Source organism: Fundulus heteroclitus, chromosome 6 (genome assembly GCF_011125445.2).
Source record: "Fundulus heteroclitus isolate FHET01 chromosome 6, MU-UCD_Fhet_4.1, whole genome shotgun sequence".
Classification (NCBI taxonomy): Eukaryota; Metazoa; Chordata; class Actinopteri; order Cyprinodontiformes; family Fundulidae; genus Fundulus; species Fundulus heteroclitus.
Genome location: NC_046366.1, coordinates 27,223,923 through 27,241,723, shown reverse-complemented (window position 1 = coordinate 27,241,723; position 17,801 = coordinate 27,223,923). Strand labels below are relative to the sequence as shown.

The following is a 17,801-nucleotide window of genomic DNA, read 5'->3' as shown; positions in this document are numbered from 1 at the left end:
TTTTTAAATCTCTGCTTCATTTAAAAACCCACAGTCCTGGCTGTGGTACATCACTGTCACTTTAACATGACCGCATGATCAACCACTAACCTCCCCCTTTTTAAACACACATATTAAGGGCCACTAGCTGGAAATAAACATTAGTTGTTTATATTGGCCCAGTTTTACTTATCGGACCGATATGTGTGAAATAATTACCAACATTGGCCGATACCGATGTTAATGCCGATATATCGTGCATCCCTAGAAGAATATTCATGAAAGCTGTTGAATAGGGTTAGATAAGCCAACAACTGTGGAGATTTTGGTCATCCAGGGAACTCTGCTGCTTGTGAATAGGCGGCTCATCAACGTGTCCTCGGACGACACCACAATTCACTCTTTCACATTTTTTCTAATGGCTAAAAGAATTATGCGTCCGTGTTATTTCACATTTATGTCCCAGGGAAACTGGAAGTCATTGACTACTAATTAAAAACTTGTAGGAACTCAGATTCATTTAATAATCATGATTACGTAATGATCCTGCAATGAAAGGGGAATTTATTTTGACTTTTATTTCACAGCTTTACCAAAGGTGCCAAATACTGTAGAGGGTGCTGTGTGTACTTAAAAATATAGTTTTTGAACTGCTGAATGTATTTAGATTAGGAAGCTTTATTCGTTTAAATCACATATTAACCTAGCATAAAAGAAAATTAGACTATACATCATGTCAATAACAGAGCAGACAACAGGTGGAAAACAAAAACTGGTCGTTCTTTGTGTCTTAAACAGCTGCTGAAACGGGAGAGCTCTCAAGAGCTCCTCAGGGTGGTCTCCTCTCTTTTCCAAGCTGGAGGTCCCTCCTCCTTCACCCAGCTGATGGCCGGGGTGTCGAGTCTCTTCTGCGGCTACCCGGAGGGAGGGGGCTCCAGGGTCATGTCCTTCAACTGGTATGAAGACAACAACTACAAGGTGTTCCTGGGAGTCAACGGCAGCAAGAGTCACAACTATGTCTACGATGACACCGCCAGTGAGTAAAGACGTCTTGAACTTTCTCTTGTTGAACTCCTTCGGTCAACAGACTGATCGCATAATTTTTTTATTTAAAAGGATATGCTTTTTTTGCAGCTAGGACATAGAACTGACACAAAACATTTCTGAACTCTGCCTCAAAACAATTGTACACAGAATTCTACCTTTTTTTTTTCTCTCCCGAAGCGAATTTCAATAAACTAAGTTGTTCCGTTCAGAGGAAATTGAATAGATATTTCCAGGCATTTTATTATTGTAAGTCTCATTCAATAAAGAAGCAGTTTTTAGAGTGCCAGAAGTACTCTAATTTGTTTCTAGTCCTCACCCATTATAACCTCCAGGTTAACTAGAAAGTCAATTATTGGAAACAGTATTGAAAAGCATGCATTGCTTTATTGCCACGGTTTCCTTCACTCTGTGGTTTTCACAGCTTTCATAGCCAAAAGGATTGGACAAAAAAAGGATTAAATAGACTTTTAAAAAGCTGCGATCATTGAGAAACGCTTCAGTCTATTCGTCTCTTGATTAACCTAACTGTCTCATGTCCTTCCATGCACGATGTGATGTAAAACCCTTACTGAATTTCTACAAATTTTGTCACACTGCAGCCAGAAATATCAACGTCTTTTATGGGAAAATAGGGTTTAGTTGTGTATAATTAAATAACTGTATGATTCTGAGAAGGCCTCGGTTTTTTTTTTTAGAGCACATCAGCACATCAAAATAAAGCTGAAAACAGCGTTAGGTTATAAACCAATATCCCAAACTTCTCACAGAGCTGTGTTCAATTGTGAAAATGGAAAGAGTACGGCACAACTGCGAACCTACCAAGGCACCGTCATCCACTCAAACTGACAGACTGCCCACGGTAACTCTGGAGGAGTTGCACATATCCACAACTCAGGTGGGCGAATCTGTGGACAGTACATACATTAGTTGTGAACACAAATCTGGCCTTTACGGAAAAGAATCAATACAAAATCTCTTGTTAAAAGGAAGATTTCAGAGTGTTTTTTAACGGGTTTTCAACAAGCTGCAGGAGACTCAGCAGACCTGTGGCTAGAGGAGACCAGAATTGCAGTTTCCCACGGTGAAACATGCTGACAGCTTCATATTTAGGGGTTGCTTTCCTGAAGAAGGAGGGGGAAGCTGGTCAGAGCTGATGGGAAGACAGATGGACCTAAATACAGGAGAAAACAGGAAGAAAACTTGTTAGAGGCTGCTAGAAAGTGGGGCGGAGATTCTAAAATGTACGGAAGTTGAAATAAAAATGTGTTGGAACCCTGTGATGAGTACAGATTATTTGTAATCTAGGCAGTTTTATAATGATAATTGTTCCTGTCAGAGGTTTACATACTCTCTTGAAGCCAATGAATATCATATCTATTTATCTATTATCTATTTATGAGGGTTAAATAACAATACAAGACATGTCTTCAGTGAATTTGCATAAATTAATGGGGTGTACCTGCCTGAATTTGTTGTGGATTTCGTCTAAAGGCAAAATCAAGTTGATATGTTGCCATGCACCCCAGAACCCTTCTGTCTCATTGCCCCCCCAACTTGGAAAACAGAGTCAAACACTTTCAGTCAATTTCTTAGAAATAGTTTAGCCTCAGGAGCCTTCGCAGAGAAAAGAGGCTGCTAGAAATGGAGATTCACCTTCCTGCAGGACAACAGCCCTAAACATACATCCATCTGCAATGGAATGCCTCAGGACAAAGCATTGATGTGGTAAATGGCCCAGTCCAAGTCCAGACCTCAATCTACCGAAGAATTAGTAGCAAAAAGTTGTGCTTGCACCAAATCTGACTGAGCTTGAGCTATATTACAAAGAAAAATGCACAAAAGGTTTAGTCTCTAGTTGAGCAAAGCGGATAGAAACACACCACAAACTATTTTCAAAGTTTTCCTTCCGCTTCACAGTTGTGCACTACTTTGAGTCCCAGTAAAATACGTTAAAACTTCTGGTGGTAATCTGACAAAATGTGAAAACTTTTAACAGATGTAAATACAATCCTTTTAAGAAAGACAAGCAAAACCCACGTGAGAAGCGCAAGCCGAAGAGTTTAAAACGTAGCTTTCATTTTGCTCAGTTAATTGTTGAACGAGATCAGGGGCTGAACCCGAAGAGTCAAAAATAGTTCAGCTCATTTGTTTTCTGTTACTTTAAAGCACTGTATCACTGGTGATCTGCAAAGAAGACGACTTCTGGGAGGAATCTGTTTTCCTCCCAGCATTCCTTCTCCTTCACTGAGAGTTTTTGCATTTTCTCCGCCTTCAGCTCCGTTTTGCAATTCGCTGATGCAGACCCTGGAGTCCAACCCCGTCACCAAGATCGTGTGGAATTCAGTCAAGCCCCTGCTGATGGGAAAGATCCTGTACACGCCCGACTCCCCGGCCGTCCGAAAGATATTAAAGAGCGTAAGAGAGTCCACCTCCAGCCTGACCCTTCACCCCTTTTATTTCCTCTACACACCCTTAGTCTCTCTTTCCCCTGTTTTTTTCCCCTAATGCTTCTAATATCTTCCTACTCACACAACCCCCCCCCCCCCCCCCCCAACTCTGAGCGACCTGATTCTGAGTGTAAAGGATACGGGTGGAGGGTCTACAGGGGGAGGCCGGGGAAGAGGAAAATGAAATTAATAAAATTCATGTGTGGGTGGAGGAGCTACATAGATTTGTCTATGTCATGGCTTTTTCACAGAAAACTTCACTTTAAAGCAACTTTTAAACTTCTAAAAGAATTCAGCTCAACTTTTCTTTTCTTTTTTTTTAAGTTGCTTGTTTTTTTTACTGTATAAATTAAAGCTGGTTAAATCTACTAAATCTTTTCTAGATCTTACGACGCTGTCCTCATAAATGACTAAGAACTTTTATGGGAGAGATTTTATAGATTTTGGCTATCAAGCTTTTTAGAACAGTGATTGGGAAAAAAAAGAAATGAAAGTTTATCTCAAATAAGGTCTGTTGTTTATTTATGTTTATTTTTTTTCTACAGCTTCTGAATTACTTTACAGTGACTTTATTGTCAGTGAAGAGGATTTTCATTGACTACATTTTTTATCTACTTTTGATTAATTTACATCATAGAAGGTGCTATACGACTAAAGTTTTTGCACCTACTTACAGGTTTGCGATCCTAGCTAGAGAAATCCTCTTGGCTTCACAAAGTTTCATAAAAGTTGTAAAAGATACTTTTCTGGCTGTCAGACTGAGTTTTTTTTTTTTTTTTTGTAAACAAGCTACTGCATAACTTTACTATTTGTTACCAATCCATTAAGTTGCATTCCTTCATATTAAGTTTCTATGATGTCGAAACAACTTGGAAAGCCTGAAGCAGACAACGCCATCTTGCTCAAAAGCCAGAGGTGTAAAACAACAAAAGCTGTTTATGTCAGTCAGATTGCGTGGCTTCACCACAACACAGCTGTTACTTATCTGACAGTGCCTCCCAAAAGAGTTGTACTTTTAAACATTTTGTCACATTACAAGCAATAACTTCAATGTATTGTATTGTGATTTTATGAAAGACCTGTATAAAGTGAAGTAGAAGGAAAACGATGCATGGTTGTCAACCTCTTCTACAAAGAAGAATCTAAAAATGTTTGTACTCATCTTCAGAATCAATACTTTGTAGAACCTCCTATTCCTGCAGTTACAGTTGTGCGTCTTTTGGGGCATGTCTGTAACCGTTTTGCACACTGAAAGACTACACTCGTTCACTGATGCATATACATAATCTTCTGTTTTGCAAACTGAGCTAATTTAGAATGGATGGAGAGCCTCTGTAAATATCAACAATTCAAGTGACGCTGCGGATTTTCGTAAGAGTGAGGTCTGAACTTTAACTGGGCCGTTCCAACACAAGAATATGCCTCGGTCCAAAGCATTCCAGGTTTTCATGTGGATTAGAACAGACAAAGCCTTCATTTTCACTCAGTGGGGAAATTCAGGTCGACCAGCAGCAAAGTGACAGACAAATGGCAGCGTGTAGATTAACACAAGGGTCAAATATATTTGCTAAGAAATCCAAATAGTACACCCAGGTCCATCCATCCATCCTGGAGCAACACGTCCAGGATGACGCCTCAGGGACATCCTCCAGCTCATTCTGGGAGATCCCAAGGTGTTCCCAGGCCAAACAGGATATATATATATATATATATATATATATATATATATATATATATATATATATATATATATATATATATATATATATATACATATACATACATATACATATACATATATATATATATATATATATATATATATATATATATATATATATATATATATATTCCCTGCAACGAGTTTAATTCACCCAGTGGGACCTACCAGGAAAACGTCCAAAGGGAGGCAGCATGGAGCCATCCTGATCAGATGTCTCAACTGATTTGATGCGGAGAATGATGTGGATGATGGAGAGAACTTTGCTCTTTGAGAAGTTCACAGCTTGGTATATTATTTTCTGTCCTAACCTCGCTAAAAACTTCTCCAGAACTCTACTTCTGACCCGCGTGCTGTGTCGTCTTGTTTTTACGATGCTGTTTGTTCACCAAGTCAAGTTTATTTGTACGGCACATTTCAGCAGCAATGCGGTTCAAAAGTGTTTTACATCGTGAAAACCTAAAAAAACATCACAAACACACCGAAACGGCTGTGAGACCCGTAACAAACATTAAATGGTATCAATACGCATCAGATGTGTCGGTCAGTGTTCCTGTTATTACACTGCACCAGTGTTCTCTAACAAACCTCCGAAACCTTTACAGAACAGATGTTTTTTGTTTTTTTTTCTTAGCACTAAACGAGACTCCATTTACTAATTAGGTAAATTTTGAAGGCAATTGGTTGCATTTAGGAGTATCAGAGTAAAGGTGCACTGAATATAGATCAACATAACCCTTTTCAGGTTATTTAGAAAGAAAAAAAACTTTTGAAAACCATGCATTATTTTCCTTCCACTTCCCCATTAAGCACTTTTATTGGTCTGTCCCATAAAATCCTGTTAACGTATGCAGAGCTTTGTGGTTGTAAATTCAAAACATTGAAAAAATTCAAGAAGAACAAAAAAATTCGCAAGACTCCTCTGGTAATAATCTGAATCGAGTGATCTCATGAGCTGGCTTTCTAGAAAAGCCATTAACGATTTGTCGTTTTTAGTTGTAATCCTGCGTGTCTTTCTGTCACCAGGCTAACACGACGTTTGAGGAGCTGGAGAGGCTCCAGAACATGGCCAAGGCCTGGGAGGAGGTGGGACCTCAGCTCTGGGCTTTCTTCCACGACAGCGTCCAGATGAACATGATCAGGGTACGGACGGGTTGCTCTGATCCCAACTTTCACAACACAGATTCAAGAATTAAGTAATGGAAGGTAGAGCAACAGAAGGAATCGTTCGGGGAAAAAAAAAATCTTTGTCAAATAATCACCTGTCACACCACATGACTTTATAAGGCCATCTACATTCATCAGTAGCCACAGCTGCCCTGAGGCAGACTGACAGAGTCGAGGCTGCCATACATCGGCACCACCCGGCCCTCTGGCATCTATCTATCTATCTATCGATCATCATCTAGCTATCAGCATCGAGCGAGCTACGATCTAGCGATCGGCAGCTACGAGATTAGCGACATGATCTAGCTAGCGATCGATTAGCGATCGAGCTATCTAGCGATCGATCGATCTATCATCGATCGATGCATCTAGCTAGCGAGCGATCTATCGATCTTAATCTATCTATCTATCTATCTATCTATCTATCTATCTATCTATCTATCTATCTATCTATCTATCTATCTATCTATCTATCTATCTATCTATCTATCTATCTATCTATCTATCTAATATTGTAAGGGAAACAACTAATAGGACAAAGTAACAGAAGGTCTCTTTAGATAAGTCTCTATGAGCCCACCACATCTCACCAATGGGATGTTTGCTCATCTTCAAAGCAGAACTGCTCCAGCTCACCCATGTTGAATGGGGTCCACATGTGATCTTCAAGTCTAATCAAAGATTCTCAGTTGGGTTGAGGTCTGGACTTGGACTAGGCCGTTCCAACACATTTAAACGTTTCCACGTGAACCACTCGAGTCCTGCTGGAAGGTGAACCTCCGTCCCAGTCTCAGATCAAAGGCAGACCGACATTGGTTCTGCTCAAGAATATCTGTGCAGAAATCTAATATCTAACAATATGTAAAGAATATATGAGGGGAGTGGTGGCCTAGTGGTTAGAGCACAGAGCTTCAGTCCCAGAGGTTCTGAGTTCAACTCCCACAAGCTGCCATTCTGGGTAGCTCTGGGTAGCTTAACCCCCAATTGCTCCACAGGTGCCACACAGTGGCAGCCCACTGCTCCCCAAGGGGAAGGGTTAAGATGCAGAATTGAATTTCTCCATTGTGAGATCAATAAAGTTCAATTATTAACCCTGTATTTGGCACCATCCATCTTTACCTCGACTTGACCCAGATCCCCAGTTGCTGAAAAACATCCCCACGGCATGATGCTGCCACCACCGTGGTGCGATGCCTCGTGCTTTGTGGTACAACAGCCTCTGGGGCCTTTTAGAAAAGCTGTGTTCACCAACTTAAACTATTTTGTGCACATCCAGCGCAGAGAATATGATAAAAAGATTTAAATTACAGGTTGAAACGTACAACCTGACTCTTTCTAGAATTTGGTTCTGCGGAGCTCTACGCATGGATGTGTGGAGACGTGTGGAGCCCGGGGGAACTAGGTTGCACTGGGGACAATCAAAGAACACGCTCCTCGCGGTGCTGCTCGCTTTGTCCACATGACAAAGAGGGTTTGTTGAAGCAGGTGTATGTTGGCGTCTCCAACTCCACGGCGATAAGCAAACCGCAGGGGGTCCTGATAGATGCCTGTCTGTTTATTTAGGCGAACCAACAGGAGTCACTCCAGGACCTTCATGATGTGGGATGCATAAAGTTAAATGAACATGTCTGGGCGCACGTATTACGTATATATCCTTAAGGCTTTTAGTTAAACTGGAAAAAAACAAAACACGTTGAAATGATTCGTAATGCTGTTGGTCTTTTTCCTCTCCCTTCAGGATACCCTGAGGAATCCGACGGTGATGCAGTTTGTGGACGACAGTCTGGCGGACAGCGAGTTTACGACCAAACATATCCTCAACTTTCTGCACAACGGGCCAGAGGAGGAGAGGGAGGAGGGGATGCCCGACTTAGACTGGAGGAACATTTTTAACATCACGGACCAAGTCGTACGCCTGTTCAACCAATATGGAGAGGTGAGGAGACCGTCTCTCTGCGATTCGCGCAGAGAACGCTTCTCTTTCTCCCGGCAGCTGTCTCGGTGAGCCGGGGCCGCTCCCTTTTACGCCACAGCAGGGCCTTTTCGGACGGATGGAAGCACTCGTCGCACCTTTATAGCTCCTCTCGTGTCGATAAGCCTAAAAGGTGGAGCGAAGAGGCGTGCTGTCGCCTTCTCCCCGCGCCTCCGTTGTGGAGCCGCTGATAAAGTAGAGAGTAGGTGGGAATGAGTCACCCTCCTCCTGATCTCAGAGCCGTTTCAGTGTGCCGATTGGCGTCGGATCCGACCTCTGTTCTTCTCTACAAAAGTGGCCAAATCACTCCCTCCCTCCTATACCCTCTTGTGTGATTTAAAAGAAGCCAAGGGTTGTGGTCTCCGAAAGAGGCCAGTCTTTGCCAGAAATCTCAAATTGTCTTTTGTCGCAGCGCCTAGTGCCACACTGCAAAAATGGATCTAAAAATAAGTAAAATGTTCTTAACGTTAGTGTATTTGTCTTTGATTTGAGCAGTAAATAAGATTATTTCCCAATGGAATGAGTGTTTTCACCCCTAAAATAAGATTAGACATCCTGCACTTGAAATAAGATGATTGAGATGAGTTGTTCCTATTTTAAGTTTAAGATTCTTATTCCATTGGCAAATCATCTTATTTACCTGCTCAAATTAAGGACAAATACACAAATTTAAAGAACATTTTACTTATTTCTAGTTCCTTTTTTGCAGTGCAGGACCTTTCCGAGTCCCGCAAATGGACCGGGCCAATTTAGCCAATTAGATGCAGCCGCCAGCTAGCGTCCTGTTACTCTGTCAGGAGTGAACGTTTCTCACACCCCAGCAACCATTGGCTCATGTGTACCACTTGTCGGGTCTTTATGGCTAGCTTTGAGTGAGCATTAAAGTACTGTAAATGTATGTTCCCATGAGTATGAGTAGAAACCGCTCCCTCACCTCACCTTTCTGTGGGAGCGGGCCAGTGCATCGTAGGGTAATGCGGGGGAAGACTTTAGACGTGGCGTGCACTTTAGACGTGGCTGTGCAAATATGCGTTAAGGACAAAATCTTCCAGTTGCAAAGACGCGTTTCATTTAGTGTGTGAGAGAGAAAGCAGCACAAAGCAAGAGGTGCTATAATATGTGCTGGGACGCACGTGTCTGGGTTCAGCGCATTTTCAGTCGAGTCTTTTCACATCTTTGTACAGAACGTGCATCAAACATGTTTCCTCTGAGGAAAAAAAACGCTTCCCTGCTATCAGGAAATCCTAAACCTATGTATGGTATTATTACATTATTATGAGCACTGTGTCCTTGTAAAAGGATTCCTATCCAATCTGCTTTTCCACAGTTTTGTCACACTGTGATTTGAATTTATTTTAGTAGTAATAGTTCAGCATAAAGCTGTGCACAAATGTGAACTGGAAAGAAAACGAGACATGGTTCTCGCATTTCTATCACAACTGATCTGAACAGTAGGGCTGGCGATTGTATTCAAACCCAGTGAGGTAGTACGTTTTTAGAACCACCCTGTTTCTGCAGTTACAGCTGCCAGGCCTTTGGGGTGTGTCAGCTTTAAAGACTAAATGTCCTGTTGATTTATTTATTTTCTGCCAAAAAGCTTGGGCTTAGTGCAACTGAACGGATGGCGTCAGTAAAACATCAAACTTCAAGTCTTGCCGCAGAGTCTCAGTTTTCTTTGGGCTTGGACTTTGACTGGGCCACTTTAGCATGTGAATATCTTTTGATCTAAACCAGTCAATTTCATCTCTGGCTGTGTGGCTAGGCTTGTTCTTTTGCAGGAAGGTGGATCTCCTCCTTCCTGCTGCTGACACTCACAGGGTGTCCTCCAGGATTAGTCTGTATTTAGTGTTATCCGTCTTCCCATCAACCCTGACTAACTTCCCTGTCCCTCGCCGAAGGAAAACGCCTCCACAGCATGATGCTTCCACCGCCATGTTTCACAGTGATTAGAGTTTCTTAACCTTATTGGGTTTGCACACAAGTCAAATGGTCTCTTATCACCCGAGCACCTGGCTCCACATGTTTGCTGGGTCCCCTGCATGCTTTTTGATACGCCTCCATAATGGATACATTTTGAAGTGTGCGTTTAATAACTGTTCAGTCAAAAGCTTCTCGGTAGATTTGCAGCCGTATCATACTTTTAATTTTCAGATTGTTGATACAACAGTGTTTTGTGGAATGTGATTATTTGCCAATGGAATAAGATTATTGCACTTAAAGTAGGAACAATTAATTTCCATCATAATTTTTCAAGCGCAGAATATCTAATTATCTTATTTTAGGGGTAGAACTACTAATCCCATTGGCAAATAGTCTTATTTACCTGCTCAAATCAATGAAAAATAGACTAATTTCTAGAAAATGTTACTTACTTTTAGTTTGCTTTTTGCAGTGTAAAAAAACCAGAAAAATACATGGAAGAATAAATAATAAACACAACATTACCCAAAGGTTTGGACAGATTGTTAGGAAAAAAAGAAATACATTATGATAATTTGGACCAGAATGTGGAGAAAAGGGCCAAGAGACAAGGAAAGAAAAGTAAAGCATTCCATGTAATTTATCAAACACGGAGGAGGGCGTGTTTAAGCGCCAGTGAAACTAGGTCACTGGAGTTTATTGATGAGCTGACTGCTGAAGGAAGAAGCAGGTTAAACTGCACACTGCATGTTAAATGCTTGCAAAACCTGTTTGGTTTCATTTAGTCTATGACCTCAGGGGATACAATCCTTTAGCGACGTGTCAGAAATGTTTTCTCTGATTGTATAATTGTGCCTCGAAGAATAGAGAGACTATTTTATTCAGAAAACACTTGCATGGTTCTGGTTAACAGATTGTGTGTCATCCACTTTGACTTTCCCTTCCGGGTGCAGGAGGAAAGTGGAATTGATCTCTTTGTTTACGGTACATTAGAAGCACCAAATTATATTCAAGCATTTAATGCTAACAAGTCATGATAAAACACCCCCAGGGTCAAAGATCTCTTGATGCCATCTGAAGAATGGCGCCCCAGTTTGGCAGCACCGATTTAAAAGTGACCCCGCTAAACCCGCCGCCGTCTTCCCCAACCGTGTGTCTGTCTGCAGTGCATCAGTCTGGATAAGTTTGTGCCTCACACCGATGAGTCCCAGATGATTCACCGGGCCCTGTACCTGCTGGAGGAGAACAAGTTCTGGGCGGGCGTGGTCTTCATGGACGTGTATCCCTGGACCACGAGCGTTCCGCCACATGTCAAGTACAAGATCCGCATGGACATAGACGCGGTGGAGCGGACCAACAAGATCAAAGACAGGTCTGTAGAAGCTCTGCGTGCTGTTTATCATCTCCTTCTCCGTAGATGGACCGCACACGGTAGATTTTAAAACATAGACCTTTTAGCTTGTTAAAGAAATCTCTTCTTCAGATCACCGGCGCCACACTTATTTCTACCCCTGCTGTTAATACTTTATGTCGCCCCCTTTAGCCATATTTCATAGGCTTGGAGCTTCTAGCGGGAGGTTGTTCCTCTTGGTGCAACCTCTCTAGATGGTTAAGAGTCCTGGATCCTCTCATATGCTCTCATTTCTTCAGCTTCCCACGTGTTCCCTGCATGGTTTTGAGATGGGAGTCAGATAAGGTTGAATTTATGCCTCATAAATTCAGGATTTACATGAAGCTTCATACTTCAAATCATCGTGGACCCAAATGCCACCCATTTTCATAAAGCCACCAGCTTTAACTTTAGAAAGTCCTTGTATTTTTAAGCTTTCATGATCACACATCCTCGTCTTGGACCTGACAGAGGTCCTAGAGGTGCTTTTTGGTTCACCTCAGACCAGTGTGGAGAGTTCTACTTTAAGCACTGGTAACATGAGGAAATCCAGAAGTTTGTCTGTGACGAACAAGTAACGTTTTGTAAGGTAAGTTTATTTATACAGCACTTTTCAGGAGGAAGACGATTCAAAGTGCTGTTTGTGAACAGAAAAACATTACAGGCAGGAAAAACAAAGGAATAAGCTAAATACATGCCTGACCGGACTTCTTTCATACATTAACGAACATACAGAAAGACTTAATTGTTTGTGTAATCCCAGATAGTCGCCTGGCTTGCAGACGGCATCTAAAGAGTTTCCATGGAGACTTGGTGACCCCAAGATGTTTCATTGTCTAGTTTTAAAACAGTTAATGTGGACATTTTTAACTTCCCCTATCCTCATTAGAGGCAAAATAAACTTGGCGCAGTTGTTTCAGTAATTTAGTGTCGCTCTGTCTTTACATACGAGGTGTTTACTTGTCTTTCTTTTCTTTTTTTTTAAAGAGCAGATAAGAGAAATGGCTCTTTGTGTGATTGTGTGTTTACCCCCCAGTGAAACAGGAAATCATGCATTACTAATTAAAAGTTTATATATCAGCCTAAAAATAAAAAAATCAGCAGTCGCATTTCATTTATAGGGATTTTAGGAGTATATGTGGCACCGCTGAACCTGCTAAAAACAATAGATGTTTTTTTTTTTTTATGTTAGTGCTAAGAAAGTTTTTTTTTCCTGCAAATGTAATCGGTTGAACAGTTAGATATGTTTTTACATTTTTGTATTAAAATATCCAAAGCTTATTGTATGTAAATGAAGGGCCTTTTTTATCAGATTCGAACCATTTTTTGTATATTCAATGCTAATACAAAAGAATATTTAAGCAGTGTGCTTTTTCTCCTTGCTTTCCTTAAAAGTCATTTGTGTTTTGACATTCGATCCACAGCAAAATCCTGTAACTAAACCGCAGCACAGGACGTAACTAACTACAAAAAATAAAGACTACGGGCCTCTTAGATGCGTCCTGGTGCCGTTTGATAGACAACCTTGCAACTTTAGAAGCACAGAGTCCCTTGGCCCCTTCGTTTGTTTTTCACGCTGTTATCACCACATCAATGAGCCATTTCATCCAGACGTGTCACATTCTCGCTGGCAGGGAAAATCCTCTCCAGCTGCCTCCACTGCGTCTCGCAAACTTTATTGGTGGTTCACATTAACTCATTACGCGCCCTTTAATCCTCCCCACGTGCGCCACTTACATACATTTCTTTTCCTCTTTGATCTGCCGTTTTGTAGCGAGACAGCCTGCCAATATATCCCCCCCTGTGAGCGCAGGCACTGGGAGCTGTTTACAGCTCACCAACGGGCCGTAATGGACCCAGTGGGAGTCCGGCCTCTACGCAGCAGAATAATCAGACTGTAGCACAGCTCTGCCTCACAGTCGTCCGCTTTTCAAGAGACTTTGGGCTTTAGGGTATTCAAATATTTTAACAAAATCTATATCTGGGATTTTTTTTTTCAACACAGCAGCAAGTATCCATGCAAATTCCAAAAAAAAGTAAAAAAACAAAGCAACTGGACTTGTTTTCTGTAGTTGAAGACGTTTTGCTTCCTCTCCAGGAAGCTTTCTCAATTCACAAAGTCTGGAGTAATGTGGAGCATCAAGCTTTATACTACTGCCCAATAAAGGCCTTGTAATGGCTTAGATAGTATAAAGCTTGGTAGAGGAAGCGAAACGTCTTCAACTACGGAAAACAAGTCCAGTTGCCTTGTTTTTTACTTTTTTTTTGGAATGACCATGACCTGGATGACAGAATCTTCACTAGCATATCCATGCAAAATGAAAGGAAGTGGTTATTAACCCGCTGCTTCATAAAGTGTGTCTAACAAAATTTCTCCGGAAGATTTGACCACCATTGATATTTTCTCGCTCTGTTCTGTTTTAGGTACTGGGATCCCGGTCCCAGGGCGGACCCCATGGAAGACCAGAGGTACCTATGGGGAGGGTTCGCGTACCTGCAGGACATGATCGAACACGGGATCATCAAGCTTCACACAGGAAATGACTGGCCGCTCGGGGTCTACGTCCAGCAGATGCCGTACCCTTGCTACGTAGATGACCTGTGAGTTGACCCTGACAACCGCACACAAACGGGTTTCCTGAAGAACTGAGGAAAAAAAAAAAAACCTTCACATAGATGAGGTTTGATTACAGTATGTAACGCCGCTGAATTGTAAGGAGTCTTTAGAGGTCTAGCTCCAGTCAAAACCGGAGTTTTCAAATGTGATCGCATGGCTAATGTTGATTACAGGTTGTTTTTTTTTATCTTAGACTTTGTTCATCTTGGTAAATAATCACTTTTTTTTTTTATTTAAATCAACATTTATTTTTCTCTCTATCTGTTCAGGCATTTAGCAAATTCAAATAATGTTACTGGTGCTAATGGACCTAAAAGGGGCAAAGTTTAGTCGATGAATGTGCGAAACACATGTGAGAGAAGAAGGAAGTCTTTTTATGTAGCGTACGTAAAGGTCTAGTTTAAACTGTATATTAAACAATAAATGCTGCGTGATCTAATAATAACCTGGTTTCTGACCACGGCGGAGGACGCTCTGTCATTGTTTTGTGAATAGTTTTGTCATTTTTTTTATTTAGGTCAACACTATTGAAATTAGAGTACAATTCTAAAATCTTAAAAAAAAAAAATGGTCGACTTAATCGTATCCTTTTTCTGCAGCTTCATGATCACACTGAACCGCTGCTTCCCCATGTTCATGGTTCTGGCCTGGATCTACTCGGTGTCCATGACCGTGAAGAGCATCGTCCTGGAGAAGGAGCTGCGCCTCAAAGAGACCCTCAAAGCCATGGGGGTCGACAACGGCGTCATTTGGTACACGTGGTTCATCGATAGCTTCATCATGATGACCGCGAGCACGGCGCTGCTGACAGCCATCATTATGGTGAGGATCGCTGCCGCTCTTTGTTTGTTTTTTATCTTCAGCTACCACTTCATACATTTTGTATTGATTAATACTGTATATACTTCAGTGATAGTATCAAGGTGTTGCTGTATTGTATCTGTAGTTCTATCGGCGGTGCTGTTCTTTTTACATCTCTCTTTGCAGGTAATGAAGCAGACTGATCAAGTTCTGTCAATCTTTCTTCTGTCTCCTGTTTCTTTCACCTTTTCTCCCTTTCTTTTTTTTTTCTCTTCTTCTCGTTTCTTTCTCCTCTTCTACTTTTTCAATGTAGTGTCCACATAACGTGAATTATTCCCCACATAATAAAACTATTTACATATATAAATCAAGCAGAGCAGTACGGCGAAAGCGATAATGCTCCGCTTGTGAGAATAAAATCTGTTGGGCTCTTTCTGGTTTTAAGACAACACTTCTTATTGCCACATTGCCAGACAGGACACACAAAAAATAAAATAAATCATCAAAAAACATCTAATTTAAGAGTTTGTTTGTTTTTCCTGCAGGGGGGGAAGGTGCTGAATTACAGCGACCCGCTCCTCGTCTTCTTCTTCCTGCTGACGTTCACGGTGACCACCATCATGCAGTGTTTCCTGATGAGCGTCTTCTTCAACAAAGCAAACCTGGCCGCCGCCTGCAGTGGCATCATCTACTTCACCCTCTACCTGCCTCACATCCTGTGCTTTGCCTGGCAGGACCGCATCACCAAGACCATGAAGCTGGCTGCCGTATGTCAACTTATTTTTCTTGAGTTTGCTGCTCTGCCGAGCCTAGGATGTATTTTTTTAAACAGTTCTACCTCCTCTTTGGCAGATTATGAGCACGCATCTCATTCCAGATAAGGGTCTATAGATAATCTGTCGTTTTGCTCGAGTGTTTTTTCCCGCAGAGTAACGACGCTCGTAAAGTTTGAAGATTGAAGTCGATGCTGACTCTGATGAATTACTCTGCTTTGTGCCTCCTTTTTGCTTTCATAGAGCTTGCTCTCTCCGGTAGCCTTCGGCTTTGGGACGGAGTACCTTTCGAGGTATGAAGAGCAAGGTTTGGGTCTGCAGTGGAACAACATTGGGACCAGCCCGTTGGAGAAAGACACTTACTCCTTCCTCACCTCCATCCTCATGATGGTGTTTGACGGCATCCTGTATGGAATCCTGGCCTGGTATCTGGACAACGTGTTCCCAGGTTAGACTCCTACTACACTACAAAAATGCAACTAAAAATAAGTAAAATGTTCTTAAAATGAGTGTATTTGTCCTTGATTTGAGCAGGTAAATAAGATTATTTGCCAATGGAATAAGATTTTTGCAATTAAAATAGGAACAACTCATCTCCATCACCTTATTTCAAGTACATGATGTCCAATCATCTTATTTTAGGGGTCAAAATACTCATTCCATTGGCAAATAATCTTTTTTTACCTGCTCAAATCAAGGACAAATACACTAACTTTAAGAACATTTTACTTATTTTAGGATCCGTTTTTGCAGTGTACCGAATGCTGCATCATAACAAACCTATTGGGGTTTTATCCAGATGAACATAAAAGCAAACATTTTTTTTATTTTCTGCTTAACAGGACAGTACGGCGTCGGTCGACCGTTCTACTTCCCTCTCCAACCCTCGTACTGGCAGAGATCTGTACCTTCAAATATAGAAATGGCCAATGAAGGTGGGTCAGCTGTGGAGCATCTTTGTGACTGAAGGGGTTTTTGGTTTTAAAATTTGAGGCCGTAAAGCCGTGTCCCTTTACTTTAAAACGCTCAACTGAGCATTGTTTGATCTAAATCATAATTATTCATATAGAGTTTAGGTCTAGAAGCTTTGGCCCCTTGATGTGCATCTGAACCATGAAATGAACTTAAGCATTGGCTTGCAAATGTATCCTTGGAAAATTTGGACTTCAAACTTCTGTATATTTTATTAGGGTTGTATGCAATGGATAAAGTAGTGCAGGATGGTGAAATGGAAGGAAAATGATGATTTTATTGAAATTACAGCTGGAGTTGTTTTGAAGTATCTCCCCTTCCAGCTTTACACTTCTAGGCCTGCAATTTTAGCCCAGAAATAGCTGCAAAATAGCCCAGAAAAAAAAAAAAACGGCAATTTGTGACCACTTTCAAACGCAGCCGAATTGGTTGGAGAGCTTTTGTGGGAGCGTTGCTGCATATTTGCAGTTTGATTTTAGTTTGGACTTTGATTTGGCTTTTTTAACCTGTGAGCGTTCTTTTATCTGAGGTAAATAGAAGCTGAACCTTCGCCCAAGTCTCAAATCTCTGACAGTTTTATTTATTCTACATTTTCAGCGTGTTTGTTTTAAAAATGAAGATTGCACATTGATAAACATGTTAAGCTTCCCTTTTCCTCCTGAAGAAAAGTCACCGCTGTCACAGACAACACGTGTTTTTGGACCCCATCGGGAGTTTGCTCAGTATCAAGTGGGTTTGGGTTCACAGTGGACTTGTTTGGAACCTATTTGGGTTTTCTATATAAACCACAGAAACGAGGCCTTAGCTGGGTCTCAATTGGGTATTAAGGCAATTAGTTAAAACTATTCAACACATCCAGGGCCTGCATGGGTCCAAATTAGCCCACGGTTGTCCTGCATAAAACTTAAACAGTTATTATGGAGCCAATTTGATATCTGTGGACAATAACACCAGGACTAATTTTTCAACCCGTTGCCTCCCTGTGTGGGTCCCATA

At 41.3% G+C, this 17,801-nt stretch overlaps 1 protein-coding gene across 2 annotated transcripts in view; it reads left to right on the top strand.

Annotated features, from left to right (window-relative positions):
• Window positions 1-17,801, top strand: part of abca4b (ATP-binding cassette, sub-family A (ABC1), member 4b) — a gene marked incomplete in the record, with an annotated part of 61,466 nt that overhangs the window by 10,769 nt on the left and 32,896 nt on the right. For both annotated transcript variants that reach the window (XM_036138460.1, XM_036138459.1), the window contains 10 exon segments: window positions 778-1,015; window positions 3,302-3,441; window positions 6,220-6,336; window positions 8,099-8,296; window positions 11,419-11,624; window positions 14,067-14,243; window positions 14,859-15,081; window positions 15,606-15,827; window positions 16,077-16,281; window positions 16,676-16,768. In XM_036138460.1, coding sequence (XP_035994353.1) covers window positions 778-1,015; window positions 3,302-3,441; window positions 6,220-6,336; window positions 8,099-8,296; window positions 11,419-11,624; window positions 14,067-14,243; window positions 14,859-15,081; window positions 15,606-15,827; window positions 16,077-16,281; window positions 16,676-16,768 — 1,819 coding nt within the window.